We start from the raw sequence: 22,260 nt of genomic DNA on the forward strand, positions 1-22,260 counted from the left end.
TGCCAGGCCAGGCCAATTTGAGGCTGTACCTGGAGTTTCTTCTCCCATCTAAAATAACTGTCCTTTGAGAAATGCAGGTAGCTGCAGCACCATCATCCAGGCATCCTTGAGGAAGAGAGCCTGAGAGCCAGTCTGTTCTCCTTTTATTTTAAATCTCCTGGCCCATAATTCCATGTGCTCTAGAGGTGTTCAGCTTCTCAGCCAATCCCATCCTAGGGTATTTGCCATTGCCTCAGGAGACCTCCTCCTCAGTCCCCTCTGCACCTTCCCCAATGATCTGACCAGATCTCTCTATCTGTTGTAAGTAGAATTATTGGATTACAGAGTATAGAAGAAATCTAAGCATTTTTGATATAGTTCCTTATTACCTTCCATAAATTTTTTTTCCAACAACAATATTACAAAGTTTAGAGGTGAAAAATAAAAATTAAAATTAAACAATACCAGATTTCTTAAAATATAGGCAAAATTTTCTGTGAATATTGTGTTAGATGGACTATGTTTATTTTGCTCACATTTTACCCAGAAGTCCTAGTACATAAAAAGATGCAATAAATCATGTTTCTTTTAAAAAATATTTCAAATAAAATAATTCTTGTATAAAGATTGAATTAGTAATTAAAAACCGTACAGCAAAGAAAATCCTGGGACCTGATGACTTCACTGGTCAAACCACTCCAAAGTTTAGTGCCCTAACACGGTGAGAATCGATTTCTTACTTCTGTTGCAGGACAGTCAGAGTTGATGGGGGCTACTTCTGCTCCATGCAGTTATTCTGGGACTAGGTCTCTTCCAGGTCCTTGGGAATCTCTCAGTTAATTCTGAGTCTGGGGAGAAAACTGCTGGTTGCACATGAGAGGGCTTTAGGGGCCAAACTTGAAGTGGCTTATTACATCATTTCTACCTCCACGCATTGGCCAGAACTCAGTTATATCACTGCGTTTCATGGCATGGGAGTCTGGGAAATTAGTTCAGCTGTTTGCCCAAGAAAAAAGGAAAACATTTTGAATCATTAGACATCCTTTGCTATACATATTTTGCTAATTCCCATACAATTGCATATACATGCACACATACATACTCATCACCCATATGTTCTGTCCTTTTTAAATCTTTGTGCTATGAAAATGGGATTATATTATATACATATTTTTCCATCTTTTATCTTGCTCAAATATGTCACAGCAAATCTCTTTTAATTCATTTGGTATAGTTCTAATTCTTTCCTTGTAAAGTCTACATAATACTCTGATATTTTGTATCAAAATAAATCCAGCATTTTCTCTATTAACAAGCAATTACTTTAAATTGCCTGTATTGATATTTTGGAGGCATTTAGAAGGGAACCAAGCTAAATATATGTGCTTATTTCTACATTTTAAATTGGAAGGCTAGCATTAGACTTGTGAATGAGTGCCAAATGCAAGTTTATTTTCACAGAATAAAGCTACAATAATTGATTTTTTGGGAGGTAATGAAATGTATTTTGTAGGAATAACAGCAATTGATTTCTGTAGATACTCTAGAATCATCAGTTGGCTGGACATAGTTATCAAAAATTTTAGATGTTTGATGAACACACAGAAATACTTTAGCAAATTAATGTTTTAATAATTTAACTTTACTCAGTAATTTCATTGCAGAATTAAAACTAGCAAAATTTATAGTATAAATATTTTATTTAATTATAGTATTAACCACACAAAAATTAGTATATTTTAAATGTCATTGTGTTATTTCCTATAGAGAGATTCTATTCACGTAGGCAAGGTAGGAGTTCAAAAAAATTATGAATTATTAATTAATAAATTGAACAGATATTAATTAAGAGTTCGCTAAATATAAGGCACAGCTAGGAGCTGAGGACATAACAAAGAACAAAAATAGACGTAACATATGAGGATCATTAAGTTAGTCATAGAAATTGCTCAGTGGAATGTTATTTATGTAGTTAGTGAAATTGAGAGAAAACAAGCAAAAAGCCAGCGTTTTTTTTTTTTTCTATAATGTTAGGTATTTATATATATAGAGAGAGAGAGAATGAATTTACCCATCGCAAACGTCTGCCAATTACCAAGTATTGGGTATATTAGGAAGGGTAGGTGCCATGGCCTTTTCAAAGACAGTTCTGCTCAGAGCTCAGCCAGTGTAGCACTGGTTGGTTGGTTTTTGGTGATTTCACTAGACATAGAAGAGACTCTGTTTCTTTAGTCTATTCTAAATAGTCTGCATTTCAGCCGTATTTTGAGTAAAACAATCAATTACAAAATGAACTCCGACAAGTTCCTGAGGTACTGATAGTCCATGCTTTAGATCACAGAGTTCTCCTTGTGCTTTCTGATCAGACTGATGATCAAGCAACAAGTACAACATCCTGTTCCAAATATTTACGAGTCTGACTTGGATTACTTTGCCAAAAAGGATATTTTAACTTCAATCGCGATGAGCTGAATTTGAGTCCAGAGCTTCTGGCATCTAAGGTACCATAAATGTGAGGTCAGTTTCAACGTGTTTTTCTGAAAACAAACTTGGATGGAACTGAATTAAGCTTGCCAGTGGTTGAAATAACTGATTGTCCTCATGTCTTGCATTTCTTCTGTCTTGTACTCCATAGTGTGCCACCATCTAACAGGATAATTAGCAGTAACTTGAGGCTGAGATCATTTTCACAGAGAGCACCTCTCTGTGCAGGATCGATGGAACGAGGTGCTGCACGTTGTTGGTGGTAATTTTCCTCAGTTTCCAGCATCAGAAGGCCTGCGTTTGTACATGAATGACTGACTGCTGTGTCTTGAGAGAGCTACCCAAAACAGAAATGAGAAAATCCAGGCTCATTTAAAATAATGGCAAAAGCTAGTCACAGCTTCACCAGTACCAGTCATGTGGCCCTCATTACTCCCCTGACGCTTTCTCCTGCCCACAGGGCCTGGCAGCCTACAGAGCACTCACTGGACATTGAAACAGCTCTTTAGAAGTCTTGAATTTCTGTCTATTGCAAGTCAGAAGACTTGGGCTCCAGTTTTGATTTAATTATTCGTTATCTTGCCTTGGACAAGGCACTTAAAATGCCACGTCTTAACTTTCCTCATCAGTAAAATGAGGAGTTAGATGAAGTGTCCTCTTAAGTCCATATAGCAGGTGTGTTTATGATCAACATTCTGTCTATTCTGATTGAACTTTTTTCTCAGTAAGACCCTTATCAGACCCCTTTTCATTGCGGTTATTAAATGGGACTGTTGTCTATTACTTAAAAATCACTTGTCCTAGGACACTCATGACTTTTGGTTCTTGGGTTGGCCAGTGGTGTAATTATGGGTGTCATGCTGCTTCTCTGCGTTCCATGGGATGGGTTGCACAGACCAGGATGGCAGGGACTTAAGGACTTGTGCTATTTATTCAGAGGTTTGCTCCCAAATCTCTAGGAAGAGTGTTCCAGTGCCAAGATTCTGTTTCTGCTTACATTATTGTTTCTGCAGGAAAAATAATGGAGGACGCTGTTATATAAGAAGAGTCTGTAACCAGTCTAACACTTAAGTTGGCCTTTCTTACATGGAACAGACAGTCGAGGAGTATTATGTTTTCCTTGCACAGATGCCACAAATCAGATGGCCTCTCTCGACTGTCCAGGCTTCAGTGTTGCTTGGAACCTTCGCAAACATTGTTATAGGAGCATCATCTTACTCTAATGGTACCTCTGAGACCACCAGTGCCAGCAGGCAAACGACTTTATATCTGAGTTCCATTCAGCATCTTGAGACTAGACCAATATCAGTTTGGCTCATACCTCTTTCACTCTTGGCCATAACAATATTAAGTGCAAACCTCTTAGGAAATACATTTTCTTCACTCAACAAATATTTACCAATATTTATTGAGTGCTAACAGTATGTTAGGTACTAGATTCAGAGGAAACAGCAGCAAACAGACACATTTCTGTCATAAGGCAGCGTATATTCCAGTAGAGCAAGCGAAACAATAAATATGTAAAACGTATAATACATGAGGTGGTAAGTGCTATGAAGAAAAATAAAGCAGGTAATGAACTTAGGAAGCACACACATATATATTTGGGAAGGGGGTGGGGGGAGACAGAAGGTCCTATATTGGCCAAGGAGTTTAAGGAAGGACTCACGGAGAATGTGAAATTTGCACGACTTGAAGGAGGTGAAGTGGGGACTCTGGGGGATCCACAGACAGATCTTTCATGGTAAAGGAACAGCACGTGTGAGAACTCGAGAGTGAACAAGTCTGCTCCGCTCTAGTGAGAGGACGAGTGGAGTGAAAGGGAGATGAAATCAGGGCAGTAATGGGCCATGTGATGTAGGGGCCTGCAGGCTGTTGTAAGGACTTGCTTTTTCCCTGAGTGATATAGGAATCCATTGGAATGACGTGATTTAGGCATTTTTTCACTTACATTTAACTTGGTTTGACCTTAAGTTTCTCTCTTTTTGTAACCACCCCATATTTATATCCTGTGTAAGGACTTTTTTTTGACAGTCAATCCCTTCAACTCAAAGCTCCGGGATTGGCCTTCATCTACCCCAGCATTTTCACACAGGGCTTCCTCTGTTGCTCCCACTGAGGCCACTACTTCACTCAGCCCACAGAGGACAGAGCACCATTTGCTACACCCCAAGTAGTCCTCCTGCTTTTCTTAAAACAGTTCTCAGCTGGTCAGAAGGGTCCCACCTCCCCGAGGGCACAAGCTCTTCTGCCCCACCACACCTCATTCCTCTTCTTGCTGCCATCTAGTTGCCTTCTAGTTATTCTCTAACAATTGAAGATGCTGTCACCCAGTTCTTCCGCTTATCCCAGAGAACTGCTGGCACCATGGGGAAATACGGGGCTGCCTGGCTGATGCCCTGCTCTGTAGTTCATCGATCCTTTCCTTTGTCTGGTTCAGCCACCCATGCCCACAGCCACAGCCACAGCTTGGACTTGATTTTTCTTCAGATAGTGTCCATGCCTGAAGTTTTAAACTCTTAAGTAGTGTGGAATGAGGTAGGACATGAATAAATAGGTTTATACCTACAGAGTGGGGCAAAAGTAGGTTACAGTTGTGAGTACACAAAACAGTTTGTTCTTGTATTACTTATTAATTATTGTATTATTTTCCATATGAACAACTGTAAACCTACTTTTGCTTACTCTATATGGTTTGCTGTCCAGGATCTTTGTTCCCACCCTCTCACCTCGCAGTACTGCACGTTAGCCTCTAGGGGGGCACTCGAACTCAGTCCTGTGACCCAGAAGGGTAGATCACTTTGGATCACGATGCTGTAGGTTATAGTACTAGGGGGAGGAACTTATTAAGAATGTAGATAATGGAGCCAGGTATAGTTATTCAAATCCCATTTTTTCCGTTTCTTAACTCGGTAACACTTGGCAAACTGCTCAAGCTCCCTGAACCTCACTTATAAAATGAGGATGAAAAGGTGTACCTCACAGGCAGATGTAAAGAATAAATGACAGTGTAAATGGAGTACTCGGTATATTGCTTACCAATAAATGGAAGCCCATTAGAAGTTGTTTTTCTTCGAGACAAGTGAAGAGGTTAAAGGCTGTTGTTTCATGGGTTAGTCTCATATGTTTCCTCTTTTTTTTTTAAATTCTCACCTGAGGACATTTTCATTTGCTTTTTTAGAAAGAGAGAGGAAGGGAGAGAGAAAAACATCCAGGCACTGATTGGTGTCCCTCACAGACACCTGCACCGGGACTGGAGGTCATACATACCTGCTCACGGACCAGGGATGAACCTGAAACCCAGGCATGTGCCCCAACTGAGGATTGAACCCGCAACTCTTTGGTTACTGGACAATGCTCCAACCACTGAGCCACACTGGCCAGGGCTTTTCCTTTTTGTTTTAAATAGGAATTTAAATTCTTTGAATTTAAATTTCTGTTGTGATATTGCCACACAGCTCTGTGAATGGGTCTTGTTCCCTGCCCTTTCCCTGTTATGCTAATTGAGACCCCCTGAGCCTAGCAGAACTCAGAACTGGGGCTAGAGAAAGACAATGGGAGTAGGTGGCTTTGTAAGCCTCCCAAGGCTGTAAGACGTATTCCTCTTCTTTGGGTACATTGAACAAGGAATATATACGTAATACATGTTTTCTCTTTTTTACGCATATAAAGCTAATATCTGGAGATTATATAGAGGAAATTATTGTTTAAGACCTATTTAAAACAGCCGTAGCCTACCCCGACCACCTGGTTGGGCATCGTTGCCCACAGCAAATGGTCGCCAGTTGGGTTGCCAGTCGGAGCACATGCCCGGGTTGCGGGTTTGGTCCCAGGTTGGGGCGCATACAAGAGGCATCTGATTGGTGTTTCTCTCTCACATCGATGCTTCTCTCCCTCTCTTTTTCCCTCCCTTCCTCTCTCTTTAAAAGTAAATAAATAAAATCTTAAAATAAATAAACAGCCACAGGCTTGTATTTTCATTTACTGATTATGAAGATAGGGAGAAGGAAAATTCCTCTCAACAGCTTGCCAGATGTCTGTAAAGGGCCAGAGCAAGACTAATTGCTTTTTCTTTTGCTCACTTCGCATTCATTCATTAATGCACTATACTGCTTCTTTTCCCACCATTCTACTGAATCTGCTGGTCAGACCTCTGAGTGAGAACCTTGGGACAGGGAGGAGGGGACTGCAACACTGAAGGGGCAAGGTATGAGCGTATTTAGAACCCATGCGGAAACGTGAAGATCTACAATACAATGAGTGAGACGGGACATTTAAAAAAATATGAACTATAAAAGTAAATGCAAGTGCAGAAATAAATATTGAGACATAAGATGTATAACATGACTTGTATAAAAAGGACAAAAAGCAAAAGAAACTCTAAAAGAGCTTTCTAAAAAATCCAGCTTAAAAGAATGTTTATTAGGAGCTAGGTAAAATAAATCAGTTAGGAAAGTAAATGTAAATGATTTTTAAAATCCATTTAGATTGTGTTAAAATATATGCAACCAGAACAAAATAAGATATAAGTGGAAAAAATGGGCAAAATTTTACCAGGTAAACATAAACAGAAAATAACAGGATAGCATACAATTTAATTTTTAATAAAAAGAATTTGAGGCAAAATGTAATAAATGTTTCCAAAGATAATTTTTCTCTGTATTAAATATGAAGAGCAATTAATAGTGAACATTCCATATGCTTTTATATGCTGGATAATGTAACATCAAATATGAAGCGAAATACCCCATGATCCCACAGTTTTCCTCCTGGGTACACTGCAACAAAAATGTAGGATTCTGGTCACCAAAGAGAATGTACTGGAATGTTCATGGCAACACTTTCCACAATAGCCCTCAAACTGAAACTACTCAAATCACCATCACCAGTAGAATGGATAAATACATTTTGAAAGGCACATGCTCTTTCCTCAGCGGTCTGTGTAAATGTCGCAGCCAGAGTGCCGAGAAAACCGTGAGCACGTGTTGTGCGATTCCGTCTGTACGAAGGGAAATTCAGAACAAGCAGAGCTGACGGGAGAGGGGAGAAGCCCGGATCGCAGCTTCTCTCTGAGGAAAGTGGGGCTGTGACAGCACCGTGGGGAGTGCGTCCTGGGCTCTGCTTACACCAGTGTGCTAATTCTGTGAGAAGTTTTCAAGCTGTCCACTTGGTTTGTATACTTTTCTTAAAATGTGTTCCGTTTTAGCAAAAGTTTAAATATGAAGAAATAATGATCAGAAATACTGGAGAACTGTACAGAAAAATTATTTTAGAAATGTTAACATACTGTTTCAGGCTTTTGCTTCAATACAAAATAAACAATTTAAAAAATATATAGCTATTTAGATTGAATTATACATATTTATATTATACCTTAAAACATAGATGTAAGATATATGTATGTATATACTTAAATTTTGTAATTGTTGATGCTCTCACACCAACAAGAAACCCTAAAGTCTCTCAAACAGGGATTGTACAGCCAATTTGAAACTACCACATGATAAACTAGATATTATTTTTAATATTTAACCACAAAAATTAACCATCTGGGATATCTCCTAAGTAAATACTTGGTCAGTGAATAAATCAGGACAGCAAATACTGTAATCGATTTTTAGAAAGTAAAATATATTATGTAAACGTCTATCTAGGGGTCTAAAGCTGCATTCAGGGACGATGATGATACGTTCATAGCCTTAAATGCTTATTTTATTAAAAATTTATTTTTACCATTAAATTTGTCAAGATAAGTATAAAACAAATCTAAGGGGAATATGAGGAAGGAGTAAGAGTAGAAGCAGCAAATGAGATAATTCGAAAAGACAAAAGAAAACAATAGAGCTGATGGATACATCTAACTACTTATTCCTCGAAAGGAAAAAGGAAAGGCACAGCAATGTACGCAGTCCTCCGGCAGATGCAATTAGAAGTAAAGTAATACGAACACAGAGAAACAAGAAACCCAATTCGATGGAAATTTTTTAAAACATAGAGGACTTCATAATATGTCATACCAATATATATACTATGTTTTAAATTATAGTGATAATAGCAAACCTGAGGTATTATAATTACAAAGATTTAAATATGAGAATAAAACCCTAATAGATGCAGACGTATTGAAGGGATTAGATTTTCAGTTCGTGGTTTGACGTCAGACCGTGAATGTGGCTGTGAGCTGGCTCTGCCAAGCTCTCGGATCGCCGTTTGGTCTTGGCCGGCCTGCTTAACCTTGCTGAGCCAGTGAGTGAACCAGTGAATGAGCGCTCTCGTGCCTTCGTGTGGCAAAACAGCCCTCTCAGAGGTTATCATAGACGTAAGTTAGGTAATATATGTGAAGTTCTTAGCATAGGGGCTATTAAATAGTGAGCATTCAATTAGTAGTAGGTGTTTTTATTATCAAGTATCTTATAAGGGAATCAAAATATCGGTGAATAATCTTTTGATATTTATATATGTTTCTCAGGTTATCCTGATCCAGAAAATTTTTCCTGGGCAGAATATCTGGATTCTACTCAAACTAGTGCTGTTCCTGCCAAAGTATTTAAAATGGTAAGTTTGCATCCATATATGTGCTCAACTTTAAATAATGTCCATGTTGAGTCATGCCTTTATTTGGCAGTTTTAAATTATTCTAGTTTTTTCTCTTTAAATTCAAGTGTTATTTTCATAACCAATTTGCCTTGCTTTTATTTAAGAACACGAAGGAAGTGACTCATTTACAATTTATTGTTTCTAGACATAAATGTAGGTGATTTACCTCCTTGAAAAACAGGAGTCCCACACTAGTCCTATTGAAAGCCCCTCATCAACCTCTGATGAGTGAGTCATTCATTTCCGGTTCTCTAAGTCCGCAGCTTTCACAGTCCTGTGGATTGTTTGAATGTCAACAATGTCATAGTAAGATAGGTGAATTGTTTGTAGCCTATTACAGTTTTATCCATTTAGTGGGAAACTTTAGCATTTGTCAGAATACCGATTTTTTAAGTTCAAATTTGAATTTATTTATTTCAGGATTGACCCGAGTATAAATTCCTTTGTAAAATAAGTGTGTTGATAGCATAGTTCGAAACGTTTTTGTTCCACCCAGTGGTTTTCAGGCTTTGGTCCCTTTCAGATCTGATGTTGTGCTGCAGGCTCCGCAACTTGTCCTTAGTCAGAATTTTATGTGGTGAGCGTCTACGTAGGGTTTTACTTATGAAAGTCTTCTAGCAATAAAAAAGGATTTAAAACAAAATGCTATTTCATTTTTTAAAAAAATGTATTGTAATAGGCTGCATTTGGGGGGGAAGAGATATAATTAAATGAAGATGGCTAGAAATTCTGAAGTATTAAAAAGAGTTTTAAGAATTCTAAAAATTCAGTTAGCAAAAATACCAATTGCTGTAGTCTCTTTCTCTCTTGCTTTCTGTCAAAATGTCATTTTACTTTTCCAAAGGGAAACAGTGAGAAAATAAAATAATGAAAAAACTTAGCTAAAATGTCAGCTTTCAGACCCTGGGGTTGTTGTGGGTTCACTTCAAGCTTCGGCATCTGCAATATGCAGTAATACCTTTGTTGTCAGGACGGGGACCTAAGGGAGAGCGGAAAGATTTTCTGGGATCAGAGACCCAGTTTATAGTTCGTATACTCTGCTTAGTAAATTTAATAATGTATTTTAGAAAGAAAATATGCTTCCACAAAAGCTGGGGAGAAACAAAACAGATTTGGAGAGAGATTTAACTGTTAGTACTCATGTATTATGAGGATTTTATTTTCCTATTGCCATTTCTAGACTTGAGGAATTCAATACACTTTCATGTTCAATAATGTCAATTGAACACTTCTGTGTGTAGTAGCATTCAAGTGAAACTTTTTGCCAACCTGTAAATATTGTCAGATGTCTTTTGACTTTGATTTTGTTAAATTTCCTTAGTTTCACTTAAATCCTGGTATAATTTTCTGACTCCATTTTCTTTATTATTGCCTGATTATAGACTCCTGGTTCCTGGCATGTTAAGTCTTAGAAGAAACCTTAAATTAATACAGTTTAACATGCTTATGTTACAAAGTAACAAAATACAGGTTATCCCTTTCAACTATGTTTTGGTATAGTTTTATAATAGTTTAACAGTTGAATTATGAAGTTACCTAAATATTATTTCAAAATTTGATTTATAAAGTATTATGTTTATCCTTTCTAATTACTTATTAAATAATTTTGCCTTCTGGGTCATACACTCCAAAATTAATCAATGAGAATAGTCAACAGTTTTTTAATTTATAGGTTAATTTCAGAAAAAATCTAAATGAATAGATACACTATAAGATCCTTTTAGAACCTTGGGTGATCATTAATGAACTTATGATTTAATCTATCTTTGTCTTTAGCTGTGCAACCAAACAAAATTCTTCCTCTTCTCACAGGCTTTTATGAAAATGTATAAACTGATAGGCATAAGGCCCTATGTGCTCTTAAAACTAAATTCCACGTGTACTAAAGTTCTGAACATAAAACTAGAACAGTAATATTTTAGAAAAAATTTAATAGCATAACCGAATTTTTAAAATTTGCCTGACTTGTTGCACTTGTAATGTTGCAGAGGTTGCCTCATGGTTTTCTGCCAAATATGAAACTTGAAGTTGTGGATAAACGAAACCCCAGGTTAATTCGCGTTGCTACCATTGTAGATGTTGATGACCAAAGAATAAAGGTACACATTTTAAATTACTGTGTTATTACTATGCTGGCTTCAGAGGCTCTGTTTTCTTGGCACAGTAGAACAATAAAACTTCGACTGACCTCATTTCTAGTCAAATGTCTTTGGGTAGAGAGATTTCCAGCTGAGGTGTCTGTACACTGGAGACAGCTGACTTTAAGGGGGATTCAGTACATTCCTGCCTGGATTTGATGTTTAGACTCTATTAGAACATTTAACAGTTTATCGAGAACTATTAAGTCTTTGTTTTCTATTATTCTTTGTCAGATCAAAAATAAATAAATAAAAACATTTAGTCACTGTAGCTAAAACAAAAGGTTAGATTTTGAAGATATGATTATCGGTGAGATTTCTATACTGTCCTTTTCTGTGACATCTATTTTTATAAAAATACATCTTCAAAATGAAATTTTCCTAAAATGAAAGCTTTTCATACTTTTTTTATACACAGAGCTAAAAAGCATTGTGGAATTCAATAAATCTTCTACAGCATGTCCCAATTCAAAAATTATTTCTTCCCCTAGCACAATTTTACGTCATAAAAATAAAAATATTGAAGTCAATTAATTTTAATAGGCACTATAAAGAAATAACTTCAAAAGAAATCTTATTTGCTATGTGCTTACGTGGAAAATAATTTTCAGTTTTATCATAGAGAATGATCAGTACATATGTTGTAGTGAAATGTAGAGATGAGTACTTGGCTTGGCCATAGGTTATCAAGAGTGGATGTTGGCCATGTCCCCTATTCTCCTGACAAACGAAAACAGTAACTGCTAAAGCACTAGTCAGGAATAACGTTATAGCTATTTTAGTTCACATACTTGTTACTAATGCTTTATTTTAAATTTAATTTTAAGCATATTGCGTAAATATTTATTTGAGGCTTTTATTGTTTGATAGCAGCTATTGTGGGAATAATTTTTGGATATTGTAATTTATAAATTTAGTAATATTTTGTCATTAAAATTAGCATTAGGTTTTTTCTCTGAATTTTTGTTTAACTTTTATTCTAAAATTATTGCATTTATTGGAAAAGCTCACTCTTATTAGTACATCATATCTTATTTAGAATTTTAATTGACCAACTATTTTCTTGGGATTCATAAGATACACACGATAGTATCCCGTGTTTGTTGCCAGCTTGTTGTGTGATTATATGGGATTAGCATCCCACCTTAAAATATCATCTGAAAAACTTAAGCTCTTAAAGTGAATTTATTACATCTATTATTTACCACCTCACCATTAATATTTTTACAGCTCCAAGAATGTAGCTGATCCTTCCAAAGATACAGTCCATGCATTTTCTCCTTACTCTTTTCTTTCTTGTCAATAGCTTTGTTCTTTATTAGAGGCAAAAAGAGCTGAAAAGTATCTGTACCTCTGACAGGTTTTACCTCTGTGGTTTGGGCATAATGGAAATCCCTCTAGGATTTCAGGGCATAATTAAGATGTATTTATGCAAATGACACTCTCTACCCTGTGAAACAGTGCTTCATAAAATGTGAAATGAATTGCTTCCACATACCATTCAGTCGCTCAGAATGTATCAGTCTTGAATGGACATAAATGCCTTAGGGCTTTTGAGGTCTCACAAGCAGCTCTGACCTCTCTCAGCTCATTCCTGGGAGGCCTGCTTTGGACTCTCCACTCTCCACCCTTCCCTAGTCAGTCCTGCAGTTAGGTAAATGCTTTTTCTGCCCCACGAGCAGGAGGAGATAAGATTGTCTGTGGGACAGCAATTCTCTGAATAGAAGAGGCTATAGAGAAGATTTAGCAGTATGGCTTAAAAGTCCATGCATCAGTTTTCCCAAGGGAAAAAGGATGATGAAAATGAGTGTCAGATTTTTTCCCTGAATTTGTATTTAAGGAGGGTGAAGGTAGTAGGTGGAGCTTTTAAGAAATCAGTGGAGGCTTTTCTGATCACCTGTTTGCCCAGTACATTCCTCTCCCTTTTTTATTGTGTTGGCCATATTCCTTAATTTTTTATTTTAAAGTTGGTATCTTTCAAAGACTTTATCACTGGCACATAATAGATGCTTAATATACATGTGAATGAGTGAATGGCATTGGATGCATTTTGGCATCCTGTTATTTGAATATGTGAAATAATTGTATTAGTCAAAAAGTACCTTCCCTCCTTTTTTAATTCCGTTCCCAATTACTCTTCCACTGAAATCTAATTCAACATAATGTACTGGGAAGTGCCATAGGGTAAACTGATATGGTTTTGAATTCCAGCTCTGGCTTTTATTTAACTGTGGTATTAACTTGGTGTTAACTTATTTGAACTTTCCCTATCTGTAAGGTGCTGGTTTTAATAATGTCTACCTCATAAACTTGTCAAAACTCAGGGAAGTGATGCATGCTAAACACCTGAAACTGTGCCTGACTCTCTCTAGGTATTTCAGGGGTATCTGCTGCTCTTAGTGCAGATGTCCTGTGCTGCTCTGCTGGGGGGCCTTTGTTTTCTGTGTTACTGAAGGGCTCTCGTGGAACCACATACCTTCAGTAGACGAAGGAACAACAAGCCCACACTCCTTAGTGAACAAAGCAGAGAGTTTGACTGGAATTCTCCTGGGCAGTGCTAATGTGAGCATGTGACTGAGTGGCATGGCGGTGCTTGGCAGTGGAGAATAAAGTCACTTATTCCTTTGTTTGGTTGCACACAGTACTTTGTTATACCTGGAAGCCCATTACTGTCACCTTATCAGGAAATGCACCTTAAATTACAATAGGTGGATGAATGCTTTTAGAAAGTTTAGCTTTTGTTTGTAAAAAATGTATTCTTCTACAAGTAAATATAAGGGGAGGACTTAAAACTGTAATATATGATGAATATTTGCCCTATGGGAACTGCAGCTAAGCTGTGAAATAAATTATAAATGAAGTCCAAATAGATGCATTAGGAAGTTCTACTGAATCATTAATAAATTGAGTCTCTTTAACAAGTCTTTTTATATTTAATGCATTAACTAGATGTATTTTGGCATTTCTAAATGAAATCAGAACATCATGACCAAGAGAAATTGGCATGATAAGTTGTCTAATTGTATGACTAAAAATTATTTGGGATTTTAGGTCAGACCAAGAAGATTAAAGCTTTTGTTTGAATAACCTGCTGGTAGATTAGGGCAAAGCATGTCTCAATACAAGCTGGTGAAAGCCCAGGGTTGCTGTGCTTAGAGAAAGTCGCTTGACCCCTTTAGTCCTAGTTTAATTATCTGTCAAGAAAGGAGCAGAATCTGGAATATACCATCTTACTTCCCACTGTCTCTAACCAGGATGCATTTTTTAAATCACTTTTTATTTTTCAATTACAGTTGGCATTCAACATTATATTATGCCCCAGGGGTTAAACATTATATAACTTACTAAGTGATCATCCCAACAAATCTAGTATTCATCTGACACCATACATAGTTACTAGAATACTATTGACTCTATCCCCTATGCTGCACTTTACACCCCATGATTATTCTGTGACTACCAGTTTGTACTTAATCCCTTCACCTTTTTCACCCATCCCCCCTACCCTCTTCCATCTGGCAACTGTCAGAATGTTCTCTCTATCTATGAGTCTATTTCTGTTTTGCTACTTCACTTATTTTGTATTTTAGATTCAATTGTTGATAAATACTTACTGCCATTTTCTTGTTCATATTTTTTATTCTTTTTCCTTCTCCTTAAAGAACACACATTGACATTTCATGTAATACTGGTTTGGTGCTGATGAGCCCCTTTAGCTTTTTCTTGTCTGGAAAGCTCTTTATATGTACTTTGATTCTAAAGGATAGCTTTGTTGGGTAGAGTAATCTTGGTTTTAGATCCTTGCTTTTCATTGCTTTGAATATTACCACTACCTTCTGGACAGTAACGTTTCTGTTGAGAAATCAGCTGATATCATATGGGAGCTCCCTTGTAGGTAATTGCTTTTCTCTTGATGCTTTTAAGATTCTCTCTTTGTATTTAACCTTTTGCATTTTAATTATGATATGTCTTAGTATGGGCCTCTTTGGATTCATCTTGTTTGGGACTCACTGCACTTCCTGGACTTGTATGCCTGTTTCCTTCACTGGGTTAGGGAAGTTTTCTTTCATTATTTTTTCAAATAGGTTTTCAATTTCTTGCTTTCTCTTTTCTCCTTCCAGCACTCCCATAATGCAAATGTTGGTATGCTTGAAGTTGTCCTAGAGACTCCTTACACTATCCTCATTTTGGGGGGCTCTCTTTTCTTTTTGCTATTCTTTTCTTTAAATTATATTTTATTGATTATGCTATTACAGTTTTTCCAATTTTTCCCTCTTAATCCCTGCTCCACCCTGCCCCCCTCATCCCCCCAGCATTCCCCCCCGCCTTAGTTCATGTCCATGGGTTGTACATATAAGTTCTTTGAGTTCTTTGTTTCCTATACCATTTTTGATCCCTCTCCCTGTCTATTTAATGCCTACCAATTATGCTTCTTCTTCCCTGTACCTTTTCACCCCTATTCCTCCCTTCCCCCTCCCCACTGAAATCCTTCCATGTGATGTCCATTTCTCTGATTCTGTTCCTGTTCTAGTTTGCTTAGTTTTTGTTGTTTTTCTTTCTTTTATTTTTTTAGGTTCATTTGTTGATACTTGTGAGTTTCTTGTCATTTTACTGTTCATATTTTTGATCTTCCTTTTCTTTGATCAGTCCCTTTCACATTTCATATAATAAGGGCTTGGTGATGATGAACTCCTTTAACTTGACCTTATCTGGGAAGCACTTTATCTGCCCTTCCATTCTAAATGATAACTTTGCTGGATAGAGTCATCTTGGATATAGGTCCTTGCCTTTTATGACTTCAAATACTTCTTTCCAGCCCCTTCTTGCCTGTTAGGGTTCTTTTGAGAAATCAGCTGATAGCCTTATGAGCACTCCTTTGTAGGTAACTATTTCCTTTCCTCTTGCTGCTTTTAAGGTTGTCTCTTTGTCTTTAATCTTGGGTAACTTAATGATGATGTCCCTTAGTGTGCTCCTCTTGGGGTTCAACTTCTTTGGGACTCTCTGGGCTTCCTGGACTTCCTGGAAGTCTATTTCCTTCACCGGATTGGGGAAGTTTTCCTTCATTATTTGTTCAAATAAGTTTTCAATTTCTTGCTGTTGTTCTTCACCTTTTGGCACCCCTATGATTCAGACATTGGAACGTTTCAGGTTGTCCCAGAGATTCCTCAGCCTCTTTTCATATTTTTGGATTTGTGTTTCTTCATTCTGTTCCAGTTGGATGTTTATTTCTTCCTTTTTTCCAAATCGTTGCTTTGAGTCCTGGTTTCCTTCCTGTCACTGTTGGCTCCCTGAATATTTTGCTTTATTTCATTTTGGGTATCTTTCATTTGTTCTTTCATTTTTCGACCAACTTCAATCAGTTCTGTGAGCATTTTGATTACCAGGGCTTTAAATTCTCCATCAGATAGGTTGGCTATCTTTTCCTCACTTAGCTCTCTTTCTGAGGTTTTGCACTGTTTTTTCATTTTGGCCTTATTTCTTTGTCTTGGCGCACATGATAAGTTGTTAGGGGGCGGGCCTTAAGTATTCATCCAGGCAGGACACCCCTCCTTGCTGCGCTGCAGCACCGCTTGTGGGGGAGGGGCCAGAGAGGGAAGTGCAGCTCATCTGCTCATCTCTAGCTCACTTTTTAACAAACTCTCGTGTGACACTGGGAGTTTCTCCCACACTGCAGCAACCACCATAGTCCACAGCCACCTCTGAGTCTCAGTTTCCCCTTAAGGCAGCCCCTCCAGTGCAGCCTGCCCCAGAGCCACAGCCAGCCCCGCCCCCACAGTCTGCGGCCTCACCATGGTTTGTCTCCATTGGAGGCCTTACCTGTCTGGTTGTTCTCTTTAACTGTTTCTTCAATTCCGTGGTTGTCGGAGTTCCTTGCAGTTTGATTTTCTGGCACTTCTGGTTGTCTATTGATTTTAGATTGTTTTTTTTTCTCCTTTTGGTTGTGCAAGGAAGTGAAGGGTTTCTACCTACGCCTCCATCTTCACCAGAACTCCTCTTTTTGCTATTCTAATTGGGTATTTTTGCTTCTTTATGTTCCAAATCACTGGTTTGATTTTTGGCTTTATCTACTTTACTATTGACTCCCTGTAAATTATTCTTCATTTCAGTTAGTATATCTTTCATTTCTTTTTTATGTTTTCTGTGTATTTTTTCATGCTTTTGAAGTTCTCACTAAGTTCCTTGAAGTTCTCACTAATTCCTTGAGCATCCTTATAACCATTGTTTTGAATCCTGTATCTGGTAGTTTGCTTGCCTCCATTTCATTTAATTCTTTTTCTGGAGACTTCTCATGTTCTTTTATTTGGAACCTGTTTCTTTGTCTCCTCATTTTAGCTGCTTCCCTGTGTTTCTATGTATTAGGTAGAGATGTTACATCTCCCAGATTTGGTTGAGTGGCCTTGTGTCATGCATTTCCTGTGGAGCCCAGTGGTGCAGCCGCCCTAGTTACCTGGTCTGGGTGCTCCAGCTGCCCCTGTGTGGGCTGTGTACACACTCCTGCTGTGGTTGAGCTTTGATTTCTGTTGTCATCACTGGGAGGGATTGACCTGCAGGCTGATCGGCTGTGAGGACCAGCTGCGACTACAGTGGAGGATCAGCTGTGCAGCAGTCCACCCTATGGAGCAGGACTTGCTTCATCAGGGCTCTGGTGCTCACCAGGTCTGCCCCTTGAGTGTGTCCCTTGTGGAGGTGATAGGGCTGTGATCTGGCATGGTCTGAAGCTGTCCACTGGGTGCACTGGCTCTTCCTGGGGCCATCCCGAACAAGCTTGTGCTGGGCTTGGAGGTGCCCAGGAGAGGCCAAACAGTGAACCAAGGCCTGCTGCCCCTAATCCTGGGCCTGGGGCTATTTAGCAAGAGGTATGGGATATGCAGAGGCTGGATGCTTCTTGTTTGAGAGAAGTTAGGGAAGTCTGAAGCATGAGGCAAGAGAGGCCATTTGTATGGAAAAGCCGCTGGGAAGGGCCTGGGTGAGCATGCACTTTCGGTAGGGTGGGGTCTCAGCAGATCACCAGGGTGTGGTGAACAGTGTGACACAGGTTGATGGAGACTTAGATATGGTGCCTGCCTGTCAGCCCTGTGAGGGGACGGTCTCAGAAAAGGAATAATGGCCTCCTCCATCACTTTCATCTGGCAGAAAGCTCTTCTCTCCAGCCCTTGCTCTGGTGCCAGACAATCCAGTTTCTCCCTGTATGTTCCTGGTTCTCTATCAGGCTGCTGCCCCAGTGCTGGATCTCACAGGGAGTGAGTCTATGTAAGCCATGCACAGGCCCTTTAAGAGGAACTGCCTGGGTCTCCAGAAGCCCTCCTTCCCACTCAGCTTCAATCTCTGCTGGCTTTTACCACCAGAAGTTACAGAGACTTCTCTTCCCAGCACAAGAAACCTGGACTGGGTGGCCTGATGTGGAGTTGGGATCCCTTGCTCTGCAGGGGGGACCTCTGCATTCTAGATATCCCTCTTGATTTTCATCTGCCACATGTGGTTGTGGGACCAGTCCATTCTGCGTCCCTGCCCCTTCTACCAGTCTTGATGTGGCTGCTTCTTTATATCCCTAGTTGTGGGTCTAACATTCAACCAGATTTAAAGTGGTTCTGAATGATGGTTGTTCTGTAGTTGTGACTTTGGTGTGGTTGTGGGAGGATTGAAGTACTGCATTTACCTACAAAAGTCCAGGATGCATTTTTAAAAGTGGTTTTGAAATACAAGGATGGGACAAGATACTAACATTAAAAATGACTATCCTTTGAGCTAAACTTCTAACTAGTGGGCATTACAGTGCTAGAGTGGTTGATGACTATCTCCATATGGGAAGGAGACTGAAACAGTTTTCAAAAATATTATGACCAAGTTATGGAAAGATAATTTTTAGAGTAGGTGGAATCATGAATTAGTGTCAGCCATGATTTTTATTTAAAAAAATGGTAAAGTGCTCCTCCTGGTAAAGATGAATTAGTCTAATTACAGTAACAAGCAACAACAATAATAATAGTATCAGTGATGTCACACTTGAATATGTTGCCCCCATGCCACTGTTTATGTGCTTTACATTTTCTTACCCTTAATCCACACAGCAACTCTATATGGCTGGCATAGGTGAGGAGACAGGTGCGAACAGTTTAAGGAACTCGCCCCCAAGGTCGCACAGCTCATAACTGGTAGAACCAGGTGGGAACCAGGTGGCCTCATTCTTCAGCCTGAGCTCTCAACCCACAGGCACCATATGTTTCTGTAAAGGGGCCGAGAGTCAATATTCCAGCCTTTGTGCGCCACGTGGGCTCACCGCTGGTCAGCTCTGTGGCTAAGCCCCAAAGCTGTCATAGACAACATGGGAACAGAGAAGCGTGTCTGCGCTCCTAGAAAACTTTATTTGTGGGCACTGACATCTGAATTTGTTATAATTTCCATGTGTTATGAAATTCTCTTATTTGGGTTTTTTCCAACCATTTAAAAATATAAACCATTTTTAGTTTGTGCGATGGCCCAAAACAGGTGGTAGGGCCCTGTTTGGCCTGTAGGCTATAATTTGCCAACTCCTATCTTCATAGATTCAGTATATGGAATAGACTGTAAGATGAACTTATTGTTACTGTTAGTAGATGTGGTTTTTTGTCCTTGTCTTATTTTTTCTAATATTTGGTTTTTGAACCAAACCACATTTATATTTAATTTTGTTTTGTTTTATATATTCAGTTAAAAAGGGGGAGAAGAGATGAGACCTACATGTAATCAACAGCTTCTAGAATTAAAATAAATGCATTTTCCCAATATTAATTGATTACTATCCATTTGCTTGATTTTCAGTGTGACTGTAGTCACACCGTGCAGTGATAATCTTTCACAGAGAATGCTTCTCTGACTTTGGGTTGTATTCTCCAAGAACTGTAAGTGGAGAGTTACCTTTTCCGTTGTTACGAAAGTCAGTCAATCCAGAACAGAATGCTACGTCCACTATTACAGCAGTGGAGAACTGCCGTGGCGATGAATCAGATACCCTAGTCTAGAGCCCCTGCTGGCACTCCCTAGGGTCCTCACCCAGCCCCCCTCTTACCAGTCTGACTTGAGTGAGCTAATGAGATCCTGACATGCGATTATTTGGCTGGAGGCATCGGCTGAGTCATGAGCTAGATAGAATAGAAATAGAACATCTCACAGTTTTCCATGCAGAACATATCTGTGTAGAAACTTCTTAAATAAAAGATGACACTGTTGTAGCATTAGTTGTCCTGAACCCTAATTTTCAGGTTGTGTATTACTTTGAGTATCTGGGCAACGCTGCAGACCGCTGTGCTGTGAAATGCACATTCGTGTGTATGCAAATACTAGATTGCGTCTGTGTTTCAATGGCTAGTGGACTTTTGAGTAAATACCTGATCTCTATACTCTTGTCACTTCATTCAGAGCTTTATATTTACTCAAAAAGTACGGGGCCCTTGCTTGCTGTGATAAGGAAACTTCTGGTTTCGCAGACCATCAATCAGAGTGCAGTATGGACTCACTGTCTTACTTCAGAGCTAACCAGAGAGTCTGTTGGATTTTTCTTAGCTTTGGAGAGTCATACATGTTCTCTGCTGCTTCCCTGAACAGAAGCGTACTATTTCTGACCAGCTGCAGTTTTGACATTCCAAGTGCTCTTACTAATACTGATACTTAGCTAATTATGCTGAACATCATCTCTTTTTCTCACATCCTGCTTTATAAGTGCTCTATTTTTACCAGTGGAAGAATAGCTATCAAAAATAAATGAATGAAAACACCCAAGAATAAACCGTTTGGGCAAGACTATGAATATATTTACCCTCTTTGTTCCAAAATCTATGTCATTTCTTGTGATATAAGAAAGAGTGATAGACTCAGGGAAAGGGGATTCTTTTATAAGAAGCGAATGAGTGAATTCTTATCCCAGATTTAATTTATTTCCAAAATGTAGTTGTAGTATTTTCTTTTTGCTATTATAACAAATTACCCCAATTTTGTGGCTTAAAATAACACAAATTTGTTATGTTACAGATCTTTGGGTCAGAAGTGTCAACTGGGCTAAAGTCAAGGTGTCAGCAGAGCTGTGTTCCTTTCGGAAGCTCAGGGGGAGCATTCGTTTCCTAGCCTTTTCCAGCTCTTAGAGGCTGCCTTTACTCCTCGGGGCATGGCCCCTTTCACTGTATTCAAATCCAGCAGTGTAGTGTCTTCAAACCCCTCTCGGACACTCCTGCCTCCCACTAATAAGGACCACTGTAATTTCCTTGGACCCACCAGGTAATCCAGGATAAGCTCCCCAGTCGCAAACTCATTGACTTAATCACACCTGCAAAATGCCTCTTGCCACATGAGGTAACATTTTCCCCAGTTTCAGGGATTAAGATGTGGGCAAATTGGGAACCATTATTCTGCTTACTGCAGTAACATTGGGTAAAGTTAAGATACTTATTAAAACCAGGTGGAAGAGGTGAGACCTGCTATGTAACAAACAGCTCCTATTTCCTGAGCCCCGCTAAGGTAGAAGAGACCATTCCAACAGCTGCGAGCTCTAGGATGAAATTAAGACTTGGAACTCACAATCCAATTGGGGAGATAGGTGAAATTACAGGTCAACACATAATGTATGGCACAAACCATCAAGTGCTGTAAACGTTCATTGCAAGTACAGGGAGCGTTGTGAGCAAGGATGCTGAGGGGCAGATGGCTTCTGGAGAAGAACAGTTTTTCTTCTGTTAAAAAAAGTATACAACATGCCTTGTTTTATTGGCATTTCCTAACACCAAATGTCTTTATTTACTATTTTGTAGAGACAAAGGAGACTTCAAGTTTAATGTTTTATTATGTGTATATGCATCATGTATGTATGGACCTGTGTATGGATCTGTGTATGTATGTATCTACCTATCTTTGATTTAAATGGAAAGCCCCTTGGACAGATGGTCTATACAAGATCTGCATTTGGACCTGTATGCAGAGGACTCTTGGGAAGTTGCCTTGCTATAGGAGATAGCAGGGCTTAGCTGTGGGAAACAAGGAACAACCAATTGGGAGTCTGCAACTTAAGTGGTTGCTACACATCTTGTTTTTCTGC

At 38.8% G+C, this 22,260-nt stretch overlaps 1 protein-coding gene across 1 annotated transcript in view; it reads left to right on the plus strand.

The window, feature by feature from the left end:
• The window catches only part of L3MBTL4 (L3MBTL histone methyl-lysine binding protein 4), a 413,756-nt gene that overhangs the window by 163,851 nt on the left and 227,645 nt on the right, over positions 1-22,260 (plus strand). Inside the window, exons 11-12 of the mRNA XM_053913420.2 lie at positions 8,933-9,018; positions 11,049-11,159. Of these exons, the coding sequence (XP_053769395.1) occupies positions 8,933-9,018; positions 11,049-11,159 (197 nt within the window). The remainder of the gene's footprint in view (positions 1-8,932; positions 9,019-11,048; positions 11,160-22,260) is intronic.

The sequence above is a fragment of the Desmodus rotundus genome, chromosome 10 (assembly GCF_022682495.2).
Source record: "Desmodus rotundus isolate HL8 chromosome 10, HLdesRot8A.1, whole genome shotgun sequence".
Classification (NCBI taxonomy): domain Eukaryota; kingdom Metazoa; phylum Chordata; class Mammalia; order Chiroptera; family Phyllostomidae; genus Desmodus; species Desmodus rotundus.